The 22,839-nt window shown below is 37.5% G+C and overlaps 1 protein-coding gene across 3 annotated transcripts in view; it reads left to right on the top strand.

Moving 5' to 3' along the window:
• Positions 1–22,839, top strand: part of LOC143179851 (furin-like protease 1) — a 245,303-nt gene that overhangs the window by 206,009 nt on the left and 16,455 nt on the right. For 2 of the 3 annotated variants that reach the window (XM_076379254.1, XM_076379253.1), the window contains exons 6-10: positions 2,182–2,599; positions 2,916–3,033; positions 3,454–3,535; positions 4,082–4,292; positions 13,423–13,707. In XM_076379254.1, the coding sequence (XP_076235369.1) occupies positions 2,182–2,599; positions 2,916–3,033; positions 3,454–3,535; positions 4,082–4,292; positions 13,423–13,707 (1,114 nt within the window). Of the gene's footprint in view, positions 1–2,181; positions 2,600–2,915; positions 3,034–3,453; positions 3,536–4,081; positions 4,293–6,492; positions 7,228–13,422; positions 13,708–22,839 lie in introns of all 3 variants that reach the window. The other variant, XM_076379255.1, reaches the window with a different exon arrangement.

Here is a 22,839-nt window from a genome sequence, read left to right as displayed (position 1 = left end):
ACAAAATCTATGAATATCATTAATTGAATAAAGTATATGGTATATATCGTACACATGAGTAGTAAGAATGTTACATGAAAATAATTTCCATAGTAAAATTGAGGAACATTTTCCTCATCTCGTGATACCCTTCGTATTAAACTCATTCGCTCTCAACAATTCAGAAACCTTAATAACCTTGAACACTGTCCCTAATGCCAACAAAATTCCATAAGTGGTGCTACATATCCTCGAGTAATATATTCCGGTGTAGTTAATCGATTAAGTAACGGGAATTTGATAGTGTCGTTACCTTGACACAGCTCTCATAAAATGGTTATCATGGTCTAGTGACCACTCTGTGTCCTTCATCTATGATGTCGCTTATTAAATGAGTTAAGGTATTACGACGAATACAAGCAGGCTTGGAAAATTTCTATTGTGACTCAAAATGATTCTTTTAATTCAATATTAATAGAGGAAGTACTATGGAAGAAACTATGTTTCTCTTTTTGAAAATAGTAGTCCTAATAAACATTCCTCGTTTCAACGAGCCATTTTCCATTCATCACGTGCTTCATGAATTTCACAGCTATGTTGCAAGACAAATATTTCTATTTCTCGGCGGTTGCTTCTTATTATGTATTCGACAACAAATTTCATCTAGTTCGCAAATAAACTGAAGCGCTGCATTGCTGATTGACTGCATTGAATAAAATTCTTTTTAGTTCTTCTTTATAGTTCTTATTACTTTGTTGTTTATTCTAATGTGTAGGATGAAAATACCATACTGTAAAAAAGTTGAGGGATTTTTGCATGTCTATTCAATAGGGGACGTTTTCGATGAATATTTATTAGACAAATAATATTTCGAATGTTCATTTATATTTTATTCGACTTATTTTTGTTTTATCAATAGGTAATAAGTACTCGTTAAGCCTTTAGGTGTAAACCTGAGTTCTTATTAGTCACGTTTTAGAGAATTTTCTAGAGAAACGTTATCGTGTGGAGAATTATTTGTCATGTACGATTTTAAATATGCACGGTACTTTTCGCGTTCTGTGTTCTTGCTGTTGTGAACGATGTTGATCCAACTACTGTCGTCCCGAGATATGAATTCATCTTCCACGGCATAATTACTGTTACTTCTGAATTTAAAGCACTTCCGTCCAATACAACGTTAATCGTTAAATATTCATAAAGACACTTTCTGTTCGTGACAGTTCGCGGTCTACTCCGTTGTATGCTAAACAGCTTAATATTTCCACAGAACACTTGGCTGAAATCGTCGTAACGAAGGGTTTGCTAAACTTTGAACTGATACTGCTTGAAAAAGAATGATATCTAGTAAATTGCTTCCTTTTATAGGAATTATTTCATTCGAGAAACAAATGTGAAAAGTCTAAATGTGTACACCTTCATACGAATCGGACAGAAATTAAAAATCATATATTTTTACTTATATATATATTTAACATATTTTTAGAAACTAAGAATAGCGTAATGTGAGTACATGAATTTAATTCTCGAAGTTCAGTAAATTACTCTAAATGTAATATCAAGTACTTGATATTTTATTATGAATAAGTATGAAATTAAGAAAAGCCCTGTTTTATTAATCAACATGCAAATTTCAACTTATGTATAATGCAAACAAATTGATTTCAGTGATTCTAAATTCTCAATGCAGCAATTAAACGTATAAACAGATCCTTCAGATGAAGTTCCTCTCTATAAAGTATTCATAATCTTAATTGATTTCATAAGAAATATATTTAAGGATCTTCAATCCATTTTCACTTAGAAATTCTTTTTTAAATTTAACATCAATATTTCCTACCTGCAAAATAACTATGTATGTAATAGTTCTCAATTACTTTAAAACAGTGCCTTCACGTAACAGTGAACGCGACAGTACCTTGGTACAAGGATTACAAACATTCTTTCTCAATACCACCCAATACCTCAACATCAATTAAATATTCCTTTCATCCGCCGACAAAGCTATCCAACCAGAGCCATAACATCAAAGACGATAACGCTTACACGTGCCTCCAGCCTAGCAGAGGCCGTGAGCACAGACAGCAAAGACCAAAGGATACCTAAGACGAACCCAGCCGATTAGCTATTCCGTGTCCAATGAAAGGGCCTTCGGCCAAACATGAGCGCTCGATTCTCCAAGTTTGTCGCTTTGATCGGCAGGGGCGGAACGGCAAAGGGTCGATCTTCGTTTGGGCATCGGGAAACGGTGGTAGAGACCACGACAACTGCAACTGCGACGGGTACACGAACAGTATCTGGACGCTGTCGATCAGCAGCGCGACAGAGAACGGACAGGTGCCCTGGTACAGCGAGGCTTGCTCCTCCACCCTGGCGACCACCTACAGTTCCGGCTCAACGGGGGAGAAACAAGTGGTTACCACTGATTTACATCAGCACTGCACCAGCAGTCACACGGGCACGTCCGCGTCGGCACCTTTGGCCGCTGGGATCTGCGCCCTTGCCCTCGAGGCTAATAAAGAGCTGACCTGGAGGGACATGCAACACATCGTTGTGAGGACGGCGAAGCCAGCGAACTTGAAGGCTCCAGATTGGGTGACCAACGGCGTTGGGAGGAACGGTGAGCGTAGTTTCGCAAGTTTCAAAATCTCTCAACCCAATTTAAGGATTATTTAGCAATGCAAATGAATTAACAGGGAAAATAAATATCTTTCTTGGCTCTGTTAATACATAGACGAGCAATTGTGAAGGATATTAAATGATATCTGCTGCAGACAGGCGTTACCTGTTACGATTTGTTCAGAGCTATTTTGTTGTTCTTTTTTATATTATTTTAGAGACTCATTTTTTAAAAGCTTTTTTTCAAGGCGCTTTTTTTAAAGCGTCCTATGTAGGGGCACTTTAGAAAGTTGTATTAGCGACTAATTTGTCTTCAGTGAGCCACAGTTTCGGATATGGGTTAATGGATGCAGCTGCCATGGTGCGTTTGGCGAGGAGATGGCGAACAGTTCCAGAACAACACAAGTGTGAAGTTTCCGCGCCACATATGGGCAGGTAAATTCCTAGCTTCAAATATTTTACGTTTCTATCTTTCCCTTAAAAGGTATGATACATACCACATCAGTACATTTATCAGTAATAATAATTCCCTCAAGTAAACTTCTTCAAATAGGTTCTAATAATAATTTGACTTTCCCACTAAAATTGAAAAAGGAATTGACAAGTTTCCCTTAACTTTTTTTTCTTAACTCACCCCTACATTACTCATCCACCCTTTTATATAGTATAACACTTGATTTTAGATGGATTCTGTGTCTTCAATTCAAGTCTATGCCTGATTTATCCAAATTGTGTATAATAGAAATGAAAGAAATTACGAAACTATTTAAAAATTTAGTGCAAAAGATCAGGAATAAAGTCGAAACAGTTCTTGCTTCAATTCCGTAACTGACCTAACATTCATGTCTGTTACAGGCCAATACCACCAAAGAGTCAGTTAACCTTGGAGTTGCACGTCAAGGAGTGTAGCGGTGTTAATTTTCTCGAGCACGTGCAGGTGAGCGCCATGTCACCGTGTAAACAGTAGATTAATAGTTTTCCTCGTGACAGCTCCTTCGCATGTTATAGTAGGTGAATACGTTTCGAAGGTAACAGACGTTAAAGAAAATTGACGAATCAGAGTGCCTGTCGCTTTTAGGGGGAGTAGAAGACTAAGAGGGAATATTCTTGCAGTCAAACAAATTAAGTCTACTTCCATAGTGATCTTCCTGAGTTCTTTGAAAGGAACGTAGACCTGATTAGTTCGAGTTTGTTCTCCTTGCGGTGCTGTCTATTGTGGGAGCATTGCTGCAAATCATTTAGAGCTAGTTCGTCAATGTTTTTCTGCACTTTCATTGTAGCTCAGCCTGGACTTAAGCTTCCTCAAACCATAAACCTTAAACCTGGATTTAAACCTTGTGTGGATAAATAATTAATAAGTAATTTACAAATAAAGAATTATTGGTTCTATTGGCTCCATGGCCTATATTAGATCGAACAGTATCCGATTCCAAGTTTTAAAAAAGCAATATTCTCTAAATAGAATATCACTGGTCTGTCATAGGCGAAGGTATCCTTGATGGCCTCGAGACGAGGAGATCTTCAAATACAACTAACATCTCCACAGGGTACGAAGAGTACTCTACTTGCAAAAAGGCCACTCGACATCTCGAAGGCTGGTTTCAATCAATGGCCATTTATGTCGGTTCACACTTGGGGAGAAAGGCCACATGGCACATGGAAACTTGAAATCCACAATGAGGGTCGATATCAAGGTAAGCCCATTGTATACATCTTTTTGTTCTCTATATCGCAAATATTTCCAGATTTGTTAGAATCTTTGTACATATCGAGAATATTTAACTGAGAAGTTTCATATCTAATCGAATAGTAAACAAGTGTTGAACTGGAAACATTGAATCTTGTAACTATTAGATACTTTAATTATATAAGGTATCAAAATTTCACAATAAAGGCATAATATTTCAGCTCATTAATTTTCTGTGGAAGTATCATAAAATAGCCATTTCTTTGATTTACAAGGGCGCGAAAATCCTCGTTCTATGGTTTTATTAATCAAGGAACAACGACATTTAAAAGTGGCATTTAGGATGAAACAGAATCGCAAATAACAAAACTTGTCAAACCATTTTCAGACGATTTCAAACTCACATCTTGTATGCAAAGACAAGTTTCAGTTACGAAGAAGAGCAACTGATCTTGTGCAAGTACTAAAACCATTTTAAGCCGCTTTTACAGCCTCATGAAAGCCGATATTCGCGTAAAATTTGTCTGCAAGTGCTATATCTCTGCCTCTCATATCCGCCCATAACGAATTCCCAACATTACTTCTACATGTTGGATGTGTTTAAGGTGCAGGTGCACCCATAAAGTCCTCCTCGTCATCGCGAATATATTATAATTTGATGAGATAATTCTAGCAGTACGACCCTCTCTGCATATTCAAGTCGCGCTGAAAGAAGCGCCCGATAATGAGAAAATCTTCGAGAGCTAATTTCAACATCTACCCCTTCGAAAAATAAAAAAAAGTAGAAGGAATAATTGCAACCCTGTTCCGTACAGTTTCCCCTAATAGATTAATCGCTTGAAATTGAAAGATTCCATAAAAGGCGAATCGAACGGTTTAGCATCATAGATTCAAACACCTAGTGTGTTACAACCATCTGCTATCTTATCGTCTCATCTTCGAGGACATGCAGGGAATTCTCGTAAACCGCGCACGTGGGGCCACGTAAGCTGCTGCACCACTTCCCAAGGGCATAATTCCATATTCGTGGCGCGTTCCCCCGTGATGGTATCCCCGCGCCGATGGGTCTCGTCATTCAGGAGAAAGCTGACCTTGTGAAACCGTTAGAACCGTCTCTAGCTAGAAGCCCGTTAAAGCCGATATGTGCATAAGTGCGGGTTAACGTGAGAGCTTGTACTCTGTCGTGTTTCTCCATAAGCTGCATGCTAGCTCTATTGTACCGCATAATGCGCAGAGTACATTCCAAGCATAAGCATTTAAACCATCAGCAGTTGTGTTTGCGTTGATTTCGCGCACAGCGGACTTTTGTGTGTTGTCGTTGGCCAAGTACAATATTGTGCTAGAAGTCTATCGAGTCAATAGGGAATGATTAATTGTTTGATTTATCACTGTCGACGTTTAACATTCATAGAATTCCTAATTTCCTGATGACGGATGCCTAGTTTGCAGTCAGAGTTTCTGTAGGTGCCTTTCTGACTCTAGGAGATCTGTTTTGGGTTATTTTATGGATGATAGATCAGAAGTGTCTGAAGGTGAAGAGTATTTGTGTGGAAGGTTGATTAAAATGTTGATTTGAATGTATTAGAAACAGTGATTCTAACTGGATTGTGCAAACAGATTCTATAGAAAAAGATATATTGTGACGTCAAGTCTCCAAGGAGTGGAATATAAATTCTAAAGATTCTTTAATAGATCACCTATTCAAGATGAGAGCTTCTAGAACATAAGAAGAATCATTAATTACGGGTTACAAAAAATAGTTCTTCTGTCTAGGTATCTTAAGAGCGCTCAATCTTTCAGTCATTAACCTTATATAATTATCTAAGTTGCTAACCAGAATCTGTCAGGACCATTCGCACTTCTACCACTAAATTTAATCAATCTCTGTCTGGAATACTTACACAGACTTGGATAATACTTTTAAAGTGTTTTAAGTTTACTTTCTTTTCAAACTTCATTACAAATAACTAACTTGAATGAATGCAATAGAATTGTCACTTTAATCAACTATTCGATACTTTACATTGAATGATTCAAAATGGTACAAGACAATTCCACATAGTTTCATTAAGCAAAGCATATTTCGAACCACAAAAATCTAAATTTAAACTAAGAAGTGTCCCAAGATCCTCCATGTACCATTAACAAACGTCACCCAACTATAACAATGTTCTCCAATTTTCTGCTGGCCACTCCCCTCGAATCAGGACGCGCAACGCTTCACGAGTGGGCGTTGATTTTCTACGGAACAGCAACGCTACCTGATCGCACGGAATACGCTTTGTACAATCCCGCTGGCGTGAACATGCCTCGAAGGCCATTCGTGAAGCCCCGAGAGACGATCTTTACGAAAACGCAGAACTCCCTGACCAACCCGAAGAGCAAGCAGACGCAGCACAAGTCCGAGAAGTCAGGGAACCTGAGCCCACCATACATGCTAAACACGCAGCTGCAGTCACAGAGGAAGGGGAAGGTACGTGGGCAGCACAAAAACGGGAAATCTGCTAATAAACCCACCCCGAAGCCCACTGTGCAAACGCTGAGAGGTCTGACCGCGGCCAGAGGACCTTATGCCGCTGGAGAGGTTCGATTGATCACGTCCAGGCCACGCGGTAGGAGCACACCAAGTCCAATCACGACTACGGTCGCTCCAACCAGACCTATCACGACGGTATCGACCCCCAGAGTGACTAGCAGACAGAGAGTAGTGAACATAGTGACCGCTTCCTCGCTCCAGAGAGGTCTGATCCTGCTGGAGCCACCAGCTAAGCCTGCCATCGACAGCGTACCAGAGATCTTCCAGCACTACCCGAAGATTCAACAGCTCTATCCACTGTACCCAGTTTACGCTGGGGTCCGCGGCGCTGGGCAACACGCGACCAGGGCGAAGGGTCTAGACTTATTGCAGGATGAACAGTTCAGCTCGAAGAACGTCGACAAGGGTATTCTGATTTCGTTGACCTGGATGTATAACCGTGTGACGAGCTGTCTGTGGATAGTAGTGTGCATGTCGGAAGAGATGTTGCAATTGATACACATTGTGTACATATAAGTGATGTATACTGTGGGTATATTTAACTGTTGCAATCCAGTCAGTAGAAAGATCTCTTTCTTGAAGTCGACTTTTAGTCTGAGAATCAGGCCTAAAAGTAACATTTTAGAACGAAACATTATGACTGTAAAAATTACATAACTGGGTCAGATGTTATTTCACGCTGATTAATATTTAGCTGATATTAGGTTAGACTTGTATAGCTTCGAAGTAGAATATTTAAATTTGAAGTCTAGATAATATATAAAAAATAGACATTTGGGGATGTTAACTTTCTGAAATTGTTTCTTTTAAAATCTTGAGTGCTTACAAGGTAGTCAATTTTAAATTGAAATTCCGACATGTTTACACTCACATCCATGGATACGTATTATATGGAGTTTCTTGATGTAATGCGCAACAGTAGGTAGTGTAAAATAGAAGTGCATTCGTTTATGTGAAGAAGAATTAAGTAACGTTGGTACACTTTTTCTTCGTATCTCGTTTTCTTCGTTTGTTGTATAATTGTAATTGCACTTCATTGTAATCGTTATTATTTCTATGAAGTTTTTGTTACTTGTGTATTGCTTGTATCTATAAATCACTATAAGTTCTGAAACATTTATTCATTTTTATATACGCACAGAGTTGCACACGACGGAGACAAACATTGAAAAATTGACTGCAAGATTTTTTTAAACACTTCAAACGCTTTCGTGCTTTATCCTAAAATGTACGGAATATTTTACAATAATGACTAATAATTCTATCAAGAAATGTCGCAACCTAGAGTGATTTGCAGATTTCTCTTTTAATTTTACAGTAATCAGACACCTATTACTATTAAAATTTTCTAATATATGCACTAGCAGAACATTCTTCATTAAACTCCAGCAGCATGCCAATTTCGTTTTATGTACACACTAATTATGAGCCAGACAAAGTTTCCCCTACGTAACATTTGAAGTCCAACTCCTTAAAATTTACTATGACCATAATAGGAAAACTTGCGAAGGTAGGTGTACGCAAGCTGCACCATTTAATCAAAACTTCCAATGACTTCGCTGCAGGTAATGCTTGTCTGCTTGATTCGCTGGTATGCATGAGAATGTGTGCTCAGTAGAAATAGATCTTAAACAACTCGATCTTATCCTGTAATCTAGAACGCAAGCACTATCAGCTAATGGAACCGATTGAATCGACAGCATAGACATAAGGATGAAATAATTTTAGTCTCACTTATTTCTAATGATGGAATATCTGTTTTCCGAAATTATAGATTTTTTAAATATTTATTAGTGAAGAAAATAGTACCTATTTATATTTCTTGACTTACATTATTGTTAACTATTCGAATTAACAATCGGTTGATCAAGAATGATATGATTATTGAGTAAATTAAATTATTTCCATTTTACCTATTTTGCAACAGATCCGTGGATTTTGTAGTATTTTTATTTCCGTCGCTCAACAAAAGTCTAATAAAAACAGTTTTAATGGAAATTCGAAATTTTGCTTAATTTTTGTCGTTAAAAAAGGAGGTCACGCAGGGTATGGACAGTCCATTATTCCAATTTACTTCAACAGGTACTCCGTATTTCCATGTAAAATTTTATTTTTCTCTCTATGTGAACTCAAATAAATTAATTTGTACGTGGCCGTTCCATGAAACGAGAGTAACACATTTAATACTATTTTCTAACTTGCGAGAATTAATGAATGAGGAAATCCACTTATTCGTTTAGTTAAAAACTGTAGGCATAGTAGTTTACATATTACACAAAATTACGATGTTTAACATTTTGCAACAGATATCCATACAATTTCAATTTTTAATTTTGTCGAAACCTTAGAGACTTGAGACATAGTCAAAAATATTGATTTTATTAAATTGGAACCTAATTCAGATCCTTTAAAAATGAAAAATGATTTACCTTAATTTATTCAATATAGAACATAAGGATTAAATTAGATAATTGTGTATTGCTTCATTATTACTACTTATGTGGAAAACGTTTTTTCCTCCTGACCCTAAAAAATGTGATTAATCTCATAAAACATTTTCGATAAGTCCCATTAAGACGTTAATGATGATTTTTACGCGTTGCACGGACCTTTTATCAAAGTCGTAACAATGTCTATGCTCCCATTGGCCTTTAAGGTCTCTATTCTGCCTGGAGCAGGATATTTCCCCCGACAGTTCGTAAAACGGCGCATATCTTTAAGTGTCGAACGTTATACAGTGATGTAACGTGCCCATATGATATACTTCACCTCCCCAGACGCTTGAACTTTAATATCGACTTTATTACTATCGACTTTATTGGAAATTTATGACTATATACTTATCACAGAAAAGCATGCAGGGTATAATTAATTTTAATTTTACATGGATAATTCAAGAGTGATCCTCCTTTTCACTAACTATTTATTACCTCGCTATAAACAAGTAAGAACAACTTTCTCGGTGAAACATAATTTAATTCTATATTCTCGACTTATATTTTCACATAGAATCACCGTCTTTCTACTTGCATCACCAATTCTGAGACACCTCATATCAATTATTAGATTATAGCGTGTGGTTGATTCACATACAATTAGTTCACTGTCACTTCAGCTTAGACACTAAAACGAATCTCACTTGCTTCAAATAATTCTATAGAATAATACAAATATTAACAAGCTGATAACAAAAACGTACTACTAAATTTCGCCAACCTATCACTAATCTATGAATACGAATTTTAAGTAGCCATCCCATGTCTCTGTCAACTCCCATCCCATTCGAACGCAGAAACGTAATATCCTTTCCTGATATCGTTCCCATCTAAATTCACCATTACAAGTACACAAAAATATTGTTCCTGAGGTATTCAATTCCCCTCCTTAACTCCCCAGAGAAATGTTCCCAATATTATGTTCCACTTTTACAAATGATGTTACGTTCCTGCACTTTATATTTCAACGCGGCCATATCTTCGCCGCGCGTCTCATCGTAACGCCGCCTCCGTTATTAATACATCTAGCAGCGTTACAAATCATTCACGCTTCTTATTTGCTTCTTCGCAAACTCGTCTATTCCCCTTTACGTTCCCGCCCAGTTCTCAAGGCGAGAATGAAATTTTCCAGGCAACGTCGCGACGCTTTATTAATTTCCCGACCCGTCGACGACATTGACACCCTCCCGCCCTTCCCTTTCACTGTCACAGCCTTTTCTAAGGCCACCCTGCGAGACACCCGCCCGCGGATGAAGTAGTCATTCACAGCGAACGAACGTAGACACACGCGTGCCTGTGCGTGTGGATAACGCGCAAAGTGCACTCGAGCCACGCGAAATGGATGCGCCCGTCTGTCGTTAGATAGTGATGCTGGACGACGTTAAGGAGACGAGAGAGACGGTGACACATTTGGGACTAGAATCGTGACGATTCGCTCGCCCTGTGAAAGCTCCAGTTTTCTGGGAACCTAGAAAGATACTTGTGATGGGCTTCGCAGTGTCTGGGCTTTTCTGCTGTGTGTCTTCACTCTTGGAAATACTTGCCACCGACGCGGTCGTACCTCTTCGTTTGAAATGTATTCGTTTTTAAGACTGACGCCATAAAGTTGTCTGAGTCAAAGTCTTTACTGATATTTTTGGACCATAGGAGACATGAAGTCAGGATACAAAAATGTTCCAGTTCATATTATGCATTTGTCTCTATCCATCAAAATGGTAACCAGTTTAGAATACTCTTGTACCAAGTCATCTTTATAAAATTGGAAATAATATTTAAAAATTGTATATAACACTAGTCACTCAAAATATCAAACTTCGTATTTATGACAGAGAAATTAATAAGAGTTCTATTCTTAAAAGGCAGCAGAAACTATTCACTTTCTACTACCTTTATAAAATGGATTTCGGGTTCCTGAGGGCAGCTAATGTAATAATAAACTGACGCTGTGCGTACAAAAACATAGAATAAGGTTCCAATCTGTAAAATATGCAACATATGACAGACACTTGACAATATTATATTATCCTCAGTGTGAGAATGTACAGGCATTTCGTCGAGCGAAAGGAGATTAATTTGACGAAAACCCTCCCTTTGATCGGGTTACCGCTAACTTTGTAATATGCACGACTGTGGAAAATCAGCCAGCTTATCGATCACCTCAACCGTCAAACGTTTTTAATTAACGATAAAACGTTCGATAGAGAAACTCCAGATGAAGATTTTAATTGAAGCCCTTTACGAGTATCGATGGCTTTAATCTCGCACGATACGTTTTGTGATTTAGCCTGCCTTTCGAGCTCTATCGCTGATACCCCGTCACTGCCGACAAACGAGAATTAAGAACACAATTCCACGCTGCAAATCGCTTCGACTTGTTTCCGACAATTGATCGTTCTTACTGCTCGATTTCATCGGAATAAACGAAGCATAGATTAATGCTGCAGAGAAGACAAATGACTAAAAAAATTACATTTTCTTTGACATTAGTGATCGTTATCGGTACTTTTCCTATTTCTTCGAATATAGAACCCTTGATTTTATTTTCATGAATTTTCTTCGAAGATCTTCTGTTTCTTTTGAAGAAAAGAACGAAGGAAAGATTCATTTCTAGATCTCAATGCATCGATATTCTGTCGTAAGAAAAGGTACAGATTGATAGGATTTTTCCTGCGATTAGCAAAGGAAAGATTAACGCGAAGAGCTGTATCAAAGCAGAGATTAAATTTTAATTTGAGTTTCTTCGTTGAACATTTTTCATGTAATTGCAGTATCTGCGGAAGATCCTACGTGTGTTTAATTATTTGGCGAAGCCATGAGATAAAGCTGCTGAACCGTGAGTAATTTCCAACGTGTTATAAACAAGGACACATCGTTGCGTTGAGTTTATACAAAACGTTGATCTTTAATTTAAGCACGTCCATGCTGTTGCTTGCGAATCACGTAGCGGACTTGGGTACATTTGTTATTGTAGGGTGTAATAAGTTATTCTAATGCCAACATATTTTCTATTAGTTTGTAGTTCCGTTTATATTAGCTAAAATACGTGATGGTAAGTTCCCTTGGTTTAATTTTTCTGTAGGTGTTATTAGAATTATCACAAGTTCATTTTACTTGAATCGATAAACTCGCTGTTATGATTTAATATTTATTCTATCTATGACTTTTTTCACGTCAACAAGGCGATTTCTTTTCTGTATTTGAATAATTGAAGATTTGAGTAATTTGAATAATTGCACACATCTAGGTGAATATATTTCAATATTCCTTATATTTCTATCGCTACCAACATATGGAGAAGTTTTTAAAGATTGTTTAATCTTTTAATTTTCAGCATGCATCTTTATACTTATCAGTTCAAAGCATTTTTGTTATGACTCGATGTATGTATTTTATTATTTCATGAAGTATTATAGTGCACGAACATTATTCGCTATAAAAAGTAGTGTTTCATTGATGCAAGGTAAAAATGGTAAAGGTAGAATTTATATTATAAGAAGCAGTCTCTAATGGATTGGAAATTAGATTTGTACTGCATCATGAGTAACCCTTTCACGAGAGGATCACGTGAATCAGCTAACTTAACCTTAAACTGAAAATAAAGAAAAATAAAAAGTTACTCTTCCTTCCATTAGAAACCATAATTAAAGCAGTATAAAGTTTTCCTCTACCATTTGCCCTCTACCATGATGTCTCGTTACATCAGGTAGCTTACGACTTATGTCAAATACATACAACTGTGCACCCTGTATAATTAATTTTAAGCAACCATTTCATTTTCCGTTTGTAATATAGTGTAACTATTTTATAAATGTCTATGTACTTTTCTACTATCAAAAAAATCGCTAATGAAACAGAGGTACAGTTATCCCCATTCCCCATCTACCAAAACAGTCCTTACAAGCTCCAAAAATCATATACGTAGCAAACAATCACATCGAACAGTAAATCAACTCCATTTCATTGACCACAGCTAAATAAGTTCATATTAAAAGTATGGTATCACTCTTCACAAATTCCCAAAGCATATCTCTGTCTCAAAAAAGCGATCTCCCAGTCTCCCACTCCCCCTCAAAAACCAAAGCTGACAGGACACCTTATTGTTCCAGACACTCTGGAAGAATACAAGCTGGTGTTCTACGGCACAGAGACCTCGTTGGAGTTCGACGACATCCTGGACAAAGATAAGCCAGGCCCTCCAGTGAACCAACAAGAGGCGACCCAGGACAACACGGCGATCGGGACGAGGCACAACATCGTGGACACAGAGGGGGATCCATGGACGGGTAGCCAGCAGGTAGAGCGCGTGTCTCACCCAGAAGTGCAAAGACCGACGACCGAGAACCAGACGAGCGGTTGCAGTTCCGTGGACACTGCTAGTGGCAGGTGCCTAGGTGGGTGCCTCATTCTACTCCTTCTAGCCTACCTGACCGGTGGAGCCAGCTGGGGGAACCTGGTAACCAGCTGGCAAGAGCCACCGAACGTTCGGAGTAAGCTCGAGGTGGTCAGCGCCTCGGGGCCAACCTCGACGGCGTCGAGCAAAAAAGAGCTCGCCGTGTTCGACGTCTGCTCAGCAATCGACAGATCGTCAGGGTCTCCGTGGTGCTCATGATGACATCCCAGGACGATCGACAGCTTGGTCACACCGTGGACGGTTTAAACACCGTGCACGGGACCATGCGCCAAGTGTCGACGCGTTCCCTCATCACAAACTCTGTGTGTTTTGTGATCCCCTGGTAGAATGTCAGGGCTCACAGATTCCCCCTCGACGTCTTTCCTCCCACGGAGAAAGGACTCTGCGAATGTATGTGACGAACATCGAGCTTAAAAAAGTCCTACAGGGGTTGTCCAGGTGCTTTCTCAGTGTGAACACGCCCGACCGCTTCCTAAGCGTGTGTCGTTTCTAGGGTTAGGATTAGTTCAATTAAGTGTCGTGTACGAGAGACCTCTGTGACTAGTGTACGCCCGTAGGAAAAGCCGCCTGGGTGCTCAAATGAATAACGGCAGGCTCTGACTGTAGTATCGGTCTCTAGATCGAGCGTGGAGAAGATCAATTTCTCTTCTATCAAACAAACGGATATTCGTCCGAGACAGACCTGCGCGGTCTCCAATAGTTGCTCAAACTCGAGTGCCACATTTGGGAAATGAAAGTAAAAATGATAGTAACTTCGGGAGGTCTGTCGAGTTGCCAATTTTCTCCATGCTCGAGGTCAAGAGTATAATCACTTTGGACGCGCTTCCAGCGACAGGCTAGCCAACGTTCGATACGATACATCTCACGACACTCTTCTACCAAGTGCAAAAGCCACACGGGAAACTGCCAGCGCGAGGATTAGACCCTATGACTCGGGTTCCTCGCGAAATTTCGCCACAGAGTGGTCCTGGAAAAATTGCCTCGCGTAACTTTAGTATTACTATCACCGAGAAAAATTTGCAAACCGTTTCGAAGACTCGCCACGTCATCGTTCCGCCCGAGAGCCTAATACCCCGTTCAGCCTCCTAAACAGCCAGCTAATTGCCCTGGAAGTTAGGAAGACCGCGAAATCCATGAATTACGAGCGACCGATGAAATTACCGCGGCGTCGCTTAAATCTCGAATTGCAAAGCGTAATGAATTATTACGTGTGCAAAAGCTTCAGAATTCGGATGGGTACTCATTGTCAGGCAACCTGTATTACGCAGAGGGTGAGGAGAAAATTGTAGCGACATCGAGGACAAGTAACTTGTCTTGAGGGGAAAAACCCTTTGCAACATTCAATTACTTTCCAGTTATTCTACAATATACGAATTTAATTGGTCGGAAAATGAAACGAAAAAGAATTATATTATTGTTAGGTGTGATTGTATGTAAAATACACTGGGGTAGCTATATTTATAGAACGCAAAGATGATTAAAGGTTTAGTTAAAGGGGATGTAGAATAAGAAAGACATTCTTATTTAACATAAAATAACAAAAAAAGTAAAGAATCATTTTAGTTATAATTGGTAATATCAGAAAAATTGCTATTCTATATTACTTTGCTACTTTGTAAAAAGGTATATTTTACCCTTTCATAAATTCACTATATTATATCATAAGTATTTATGGATAAAAAGAATGCTTTAATCCTGTTTCGTCTCAAGATTCGCTCAATATAGTTCAAGTATTTGAAGTATTAATAAATAAGGGATGATTTAGGCTGTGGTTACAGTGGATTCGTCTTCTGAAGAACTAATGATCTAACGAATATTCGAACATGTTCTTCAGAACATCAGTTCTGGGCAGGAAACGCAGCCATTGTATCCATAGCCTCAGGAACCTAGTCCATCAGGAACAGAGTTTTCACCCCAAGCCTTTCACAAACAAAACTGATTCCAAGCAATTATATTGCCTAGGAATCGCTTCCTGCTCGACTACGCTACAATTTCGCTCGCCTTTCGCGCCAGTGATCGAGATATCGCGACAAGTGGTGAAGTAAAGGAGAACGATATTTTAGTAATCGCGCGAGCGTTCGCGTGTAGCGATCGCAGTAGCTTTCACTTGAGCGTATCGATTGATGAAACGAGTCAACGTGTTCCGGACGAAAGGAGACTCTCGACCGTCTCTTTCATCTCTCTTTCGTTGCTCCCACGCTTTCCCCAACCCTCCACCGTCAGACTTTTCACTTTTATCTGACTGTATCCTCCTTTATGCACAGCGTTCCCTCTATCTCTTCGCTTCGTTCTCGTCGATCTCCCGCCTCCTCCCGCCTCTGACCACCGCGCTTTTCCCTCTGTAACTTTACTTTGCCCAGAAGCAAGAACGTCAGCTGAGCTATCAGCGCTACCGAAACAAAAAGATAGCGGACCATTTACGGGCGACGAATGCAAACAGCTAAGAAGATACGTTAGGTCCGATGTTGGGGTTCAGAGATATGAATGAGGGATGAACCGAAACTTAATTTTTAAACTCTCGAAATTTTCGAAACTGGAATCTCGAAACTCTCCAAACTATTTTATTTTAAGAATTCAAGTCTCGATAGGATATTTTTGTCGTAATTTCTTTAAATGTAGATACTTTTTTCATACCTAGGTTTTGGATCACGAAAGAAGTGATTCTAGATCAGAAATTTTTTAATTCTCGATACTTGAAGCTCGAAAGTTTCTTGAATTTTGAGGTGTTTCGACCTTTCAAGAAACTCATCCTTAATGCAAATACATTTGCCTACATTAAACGGCGCTAGTCGACCCGAGTGGTCTGAAATTTCATGCGATGTTCGAGAGAGACGCAGTTACGTGGAAAAATCAGGTCGGAAGTACTGGTGGGACCGTTGGTGACATTTTCGCAAAATTGAAATTCCAGTGAACTCACTGTGGTTTGGGATGTTGACTGTACCGCATCATTACACAGAGATTTGAAGACGTGTCTAAAAAATAAGCGTTATGGTTTTGGACACTTACGCAAGGGATATTCTGAGGCAGAGGGTGAAGAATTTTTGGAGTATACAGGATAAAAAGAAAATTATATCTGTGATTGTAGAGTAAAGCAATGTAAATTGTTCGTCTTCATTTTCGAAGTGAATGTATATTACTTTGGATTTTTGCGTTACCCTTTTGATTCCCAAGGAAAAAGTTTTATTAATCTCCTCTTCTTCTGTTAAAAATACAAATTGTATTCTTCAGATTTCAAGTAAGATATAAACTCAAATTTTTATGTTCCAAATACGTAGCTTATGTAATGGATGCTTTACAAACACAAATATGAATTGCAGTACATAGTGCATTCCTGCATCTAAGCTTTGTACAGTTTAACGTTGAGAATGTTAACTGTTGATGAAATTTTACTTTTTTATTATTGCACCATTGCAGAATGGTAGCGAGGCTAGAATTAAATGAGAAATATTCTGTGACGGAATTCATAGAACTCGTTACGTTCCATCTACGATAATTAAGGAAAAAAAGAAAGTATTATTAACAGTGACCACTCATTCATTATAATATAAATAATTCATTTTGGCAAGTAAAGTAACCTGTCCTGTGTGCTCCTAAATTTTTCAATCTCTTTTTTTTTTACGTCGTTCTATATAGAGATAGTAGAACATAATTCGTAGGTATATATAAAATGAGATATTTCAGCGAGATCGTGAAATGCAATTTTTCACCATGGGGAAATTGAGTTTGAAAGTTAAAAAAATACAAAATATTTGTATAATTCATTTATCATTTATCTCGTTTGAGATTCTGATTACTTATTTTAGAAATGATTGAAAATTTTGTTGTTTCAAAATTCTGTTGTATACTTCAACTTTGCTGATGTACTATGTGAAGAAATTGCATACTTGATAAAATCAAATTCGATTTATTTAGGTCATGTATAAACGAAAGAGTTGATAAAATTCTTTGTAAAGTTGAAAACACTCGTTGAAAGACAAACCAAGTTGTTTGCTCAAGAGTATCGTTAAAACAATATACATACATAATTTACTGGAATATCCCTTGTATTTACAATCTCCGTGGTAAAGAAATTCCACTTCGTTAAATTAGTCGATATACCCTAATTATGTTGTTTCACAATTTTTAAATATTAACTAAACTAAAATACAAATACAACATGCAAACAGCATAAACATTCCTCGACTACTGACAAAAAAACGTAATTCATTGTGGAAGCAGATAAAATTATATGAAAAATTTCAGAACATCTGAAGTGCAATTTATTCAAAAACTAACAGATGCAAATCTAATCTTAAGCGACAACCTGATTTAAATTCGTAATATTAATCGAGTTAGTCGTTAAATATATTTGATATTCCTCGAAAATGGAACATCATTGATTAAAACATTGTGATTGACTGAAATCAATGAATAATGAGTTCAATGAAAATATATTATTGAAGAAATTTAAATGAAATTCGTCAATGTTCGATGCGTTTCAAATGTACAAAAATTCGGACATAAAAATGAATAACATATGTATCATCGAAGTGTGAGTTTCACTGGCTAATGCTTGCGTGGATAACAAACTTAAAAAGTTTCAAAAGTGAATTTCTCGCACAAACGCCCATGGAGTTTCATTGATTGAAAATATTATCGTCGTCGATCATCTGTGAAATATATATGCCTATATGAATATTGTACCCACGATGCTCCACAGCACAGTGACAAACGGTTTTTAATTCCTATCAAAGAACAATGAAACAAACGCAGAAACAAAAGAGCCTCAGATTGCTCCTCGACGAGTGAAATGAAATCACCAACCACATTAATGTCGGACAAAGTTCTGTTGATATGAAAACTAGAAAATCATAATAAATTCGTACCCAATAATTTTATAACAAAAATTAACAATTACTATGTAAAAATACAAAAGACATTGGAGAAAATTATAAATCATAATTTTAACAAGTTCTGCTGCATATTTTATTCGCGAGACGATACAATTTTTACGTAAAAATTCTTAAAAAACGTAAAACGTCATTATACGAGGTATAACTAAAACGTTAAACAATAACTAAATCTTCTTCATTTTCATTTTGTATAAGGCATTTTCCATTATTTATGTGAATGTTATCAAAGAACTGAATGCAATATATAAATGGGGGTTACTTTGAGATTAACGACAGTCGTTTCACCGACAATATTTTCATAGGTATTGTTTCGCCGACGCTGAATTTCGCCTATGATATATATTTATAGATACATTGAAATAATCGACACGACTTTTATCGATTTCGATTTTCGTCGACGGTGCATTTTAATCGACACGTTAAAATAATCGGCAATATTTTTCATCGACACTCATTTCAGCTAACTCAATAATACAAATTTCCTCTGCTTCTGTTCTTTCTACAAATTTTTGATTTTCCTTGGTTTGATAAAATCATTTCTGTCACATATTCAAAATTTTGACGTATCAAATTCATTGCGTTTGTCATATAGAGGAATTTATAGAATTATCGCGTATTAAATCAAAAAATATATTAACACGTACTAGCAAATAGTGAATCATTCGTCGCTGCTGAAAGTCAGTGTCGATGGAATAACATCAACCAAAATAACGCTGCAGACGCTTCGGTCATGGAAAACCTATATCAGTAAATACGAATTCGCTGTCGGTGAAATAAGCGTCGATGATTTTAACGTATCTGTTAAAACGCTCCATCGACGGAACTCGAAATCGACAAAAACAGATCGACGATTTCAATGTGTCGGCGGATATACAGCACCAGTGAAACTTGGTGTTGGCGAAGCAGTGTTGATGAAAACATTGTTGGTGAAATGAACGTCGATGATTTCAAGCTAACCCATTAAGTGGACATTCATTAAACAGAACTATGGAGAGGAATCACCAAAGGCGACAAATTTCATTACTTAAATTATAAACTGCAATTTGAAATAACATTTAGTTGAACATCGATGCTGTAATCAAGGAAAGAAGAATCAGGTTTCCTTGCCTTTTATTTTATCCATCAAACTTTAATTAAACAGAACATCAAAGAGAAATGATCAAATATGACAGACTTTCGTAAAGCTAACGAGTTTCATTGTTTCTGCAATAATAAACAAAAGGCACGAGGGCATTTGTTGCGAATTAATACTTTAATTAAAATCCTCTTAATCTAAATAGAGCCTAAAGAGTTCTTATTTACTTAACCTCATAAGTTTAGTTTATGATAAGACAAAAGTGTCACCATTCATGTGAACACTGTCAAAGGAGTTGAAGAGATTCAGGAATCTTTGATGCCTCACAGGGCATTAATTAAACAAGTTTTTTAACAAAAAGAGAACTGAGGTAACGAAGGGAATATCGTTAAATGAAAAATTCTTCAACATTGGGAAAGAAGCATGCACGAGAAGTTTCAAATATTTGACTAAGTTTTGGTCACTGGAGTCGAGTGATCCAATTTATCGACGAGAGGCAGCGTTTATGTTCCTTGAATCAAACCCGTATTTCAGGCTTCGCAAAAAACGATGGAACCACAAAGCAGGCTGGTTCCCTTTTCGTTGAAAACGATTTCCTATGGTTCAGGTCACCAATCAGAAGCAATGATTCGTTCAGATGACGAGGCTTTCAGCGAGAAGCTATCGATATTCGCGACTGCTAATCTCTCATGTTCTGCCAATTTTCATCTGCTTCTGACCGAGGGAAATGATAAAGCGAAAGATTGGTGCTTCCATCATATCGAACTTTACGAAAATATTTTATGTGTATTGTGTATATGTATCATATAAATATGTCTGCGCGTGTGTATGTCTGCACACCTCAGAACGAATCAGCATAAGCAAATTATTTTCATTTTCACGCTTGAGCGCGGCGGAAATTTTAATTAGAAAGGTTGCTTTGATCGCGGCTTGAAACCTCGAACGTTGGCAATGTTAATTAAAATATTTAATGGATTTCCCCTAATTTAAATTATACTATTGAAAAACGTGATCAAACAATGACGGGTGTAACTTTATTCGAAAGAAAGAGGTGAAATCGGAAAAGTTAATAGAATTAATTTCTTTTTATATTAACATTGCTTTTATTGGGCGTACAAAAGCTGTTTAACCTTAGGCATGTAAAATGTTTTATGGACGTCGGAAAAACGGGGAAGAAGAAATCTGACGAGCTACATATCCAAAATTTATGATGAGAAATCTCAGAGGCAAGAAATGTCTCGAGGAGACGAAAATTTTTAAAGATCAATCGAGTGATGAAAACAAAGTGAGAAGAAAAACTAGGCCAACGGAATTGGAACGACTCAGCTTACCGTTAATTGGTATCATTGGCGGTCAGCCACAAAGGAGAGTCGAATGGAAAATACTAATGACTCCTCCCGTTGAAGAGAACTCGGCGACGTGGAAGTTTAATTGTTCTTACTTCGATTAAAACTCGAACGTGCCACATGGCGATACGAGGATCTTTATATTTATTTGAGAAACTTTATATTTATTTGAACCTAGTAAGAACAAGCAATATTATTAAGAAGATTTAATAGGTATATCAGTTTTAGAATTATTTTCATTAATTTTTTTCTTATCTGAATAATTAATATAGTTAATCTAAAGGTCTGTAGTTCTTTTCTTCAAAAAATCGAAGAAATTTTCTTAAAATGCAAGACAATGCACGAAAATTGTTTTCATTTCGTTTTATGGGTCTCTATTGTTAAACTGAAGTTACAAGTATTAACAAAAGTCAATAACAACACGGAATTCTATAGTTGCATTTTTGCGATTCAGTCGAAACCAATCGAACTTGTTTCACGTCAAATGAGCGGATTGCGTGACACAGGAATATGTTCGTTGACTCTAATTAGCGTCTGTGATCGAAATACAGTTTACCCCATTTCATCGATTCTATTTCAAGCTTTAGTATTCCTTGTCTACTTTCACATTTTTGCTACTAACTCTGCCAATCTGTTCTCCAGACGAAAATACAACTAAATATCTTATTTTAGGGAGCAACTGTACGTGCCATGATAAGATGAAAATTCAGAAATACAAAATTAATTTAAGTCTTCGTTTCAGAATTATTAATCATGGCAAACATGCCTAAGGCTCCTATAAAGTGTATCTAGCTTAGAATTTATCCTGCTGACGGTGTGCATTAGCCTTGTGAAACTCGATACTACCTAGTAGAATCAGTCAGTAGAATAAGTATTAAGCCAGACACGTTTCGAAGGAAATTAAACGCTCTTTAAACAACCAGTAACTCTGAAACAAATCCTCAATCACAGTTTCGTCTTATTTCAGCATGTAGAGTCATCCATTAAAATTTCTGCCACCCGCCACCAACCATGTACATAACTGTATAAATTGTTTACTACAAAATTTCTCGAAAATGAACGACAAATTCTCAACACAAAATTGAAAGCTGGAATATTGAACGAGTATCATATGTGTACTCGAAAACCAATTATTTTATTTCATCTTTAATCCCTGCGTCTCTGAGAAACTCAAAATTATTTCTTTCTTTTATTTTTGATTTAACAAATGCTTCCTTCATGACCCAGCCATCTTCCGCAAGTTCCTTCACTTCACCTGCGCCGATTATACATAGTTTCACCGTTCTACGTGTTTTTGCTAGTGAATAGACAGCCTCCCGCATCGAGAGTGTCAGTTGTTATCGTTCCTTTATCGAGCAGCGTCTGTGCGTTAACCATTATTGTATTCTATTGCGAATCATATCAGCGTAACCGGATACTGCGCAATATAATGTAGCCGATGGAACGACGATGCCCCGAAAACAACGTTATCGCTCTTTTTCGTGTAACACGGTGGCATTCAGCACGACCGACCGAGCATGATATCGGGTACATATCATTTCCAGCGTGTGAGGGTGGCTTTCTACTTTCTACATCAAATTCGGCCAGTGACTTTTCATCCCTCCTCGAAAAGTCAGGCCAGTCGATTTTCTGTTGCCCTTTAATTTGGTCGAGTAACTGTGGATTTTTGGACGAACACCAGGAATCGTGTTGAACGGTATTTTTATTTATAACTCTTTCAAACGTGGTGGTTGATATGCTTAATGAACAAGATTTGTTCAGATCGATATGTCTAGCCTGAATTATGTTTTCTTAGGTGA

This window comes from Calliopsis andreniformis, chromosome 5 (genome assembly GCF_051401765.1).
Source record: "Calliopsis andreniformis isolate RMS-2024a chromosome 5, iyCalAndr_principal, whole genome shotgun sequence".
NCBI classification, from domain to species: Eukaryota; Metazoa; Arthropoda; class Insecta; order Hymenoptera; family Andrenidae; genus Calliopsis; species Calliopsis andreniformis.
Note: the sequence above shows the minus strand (reverse complement) of the source record. Positions and strands in the feature narration are given on the sequence as shown.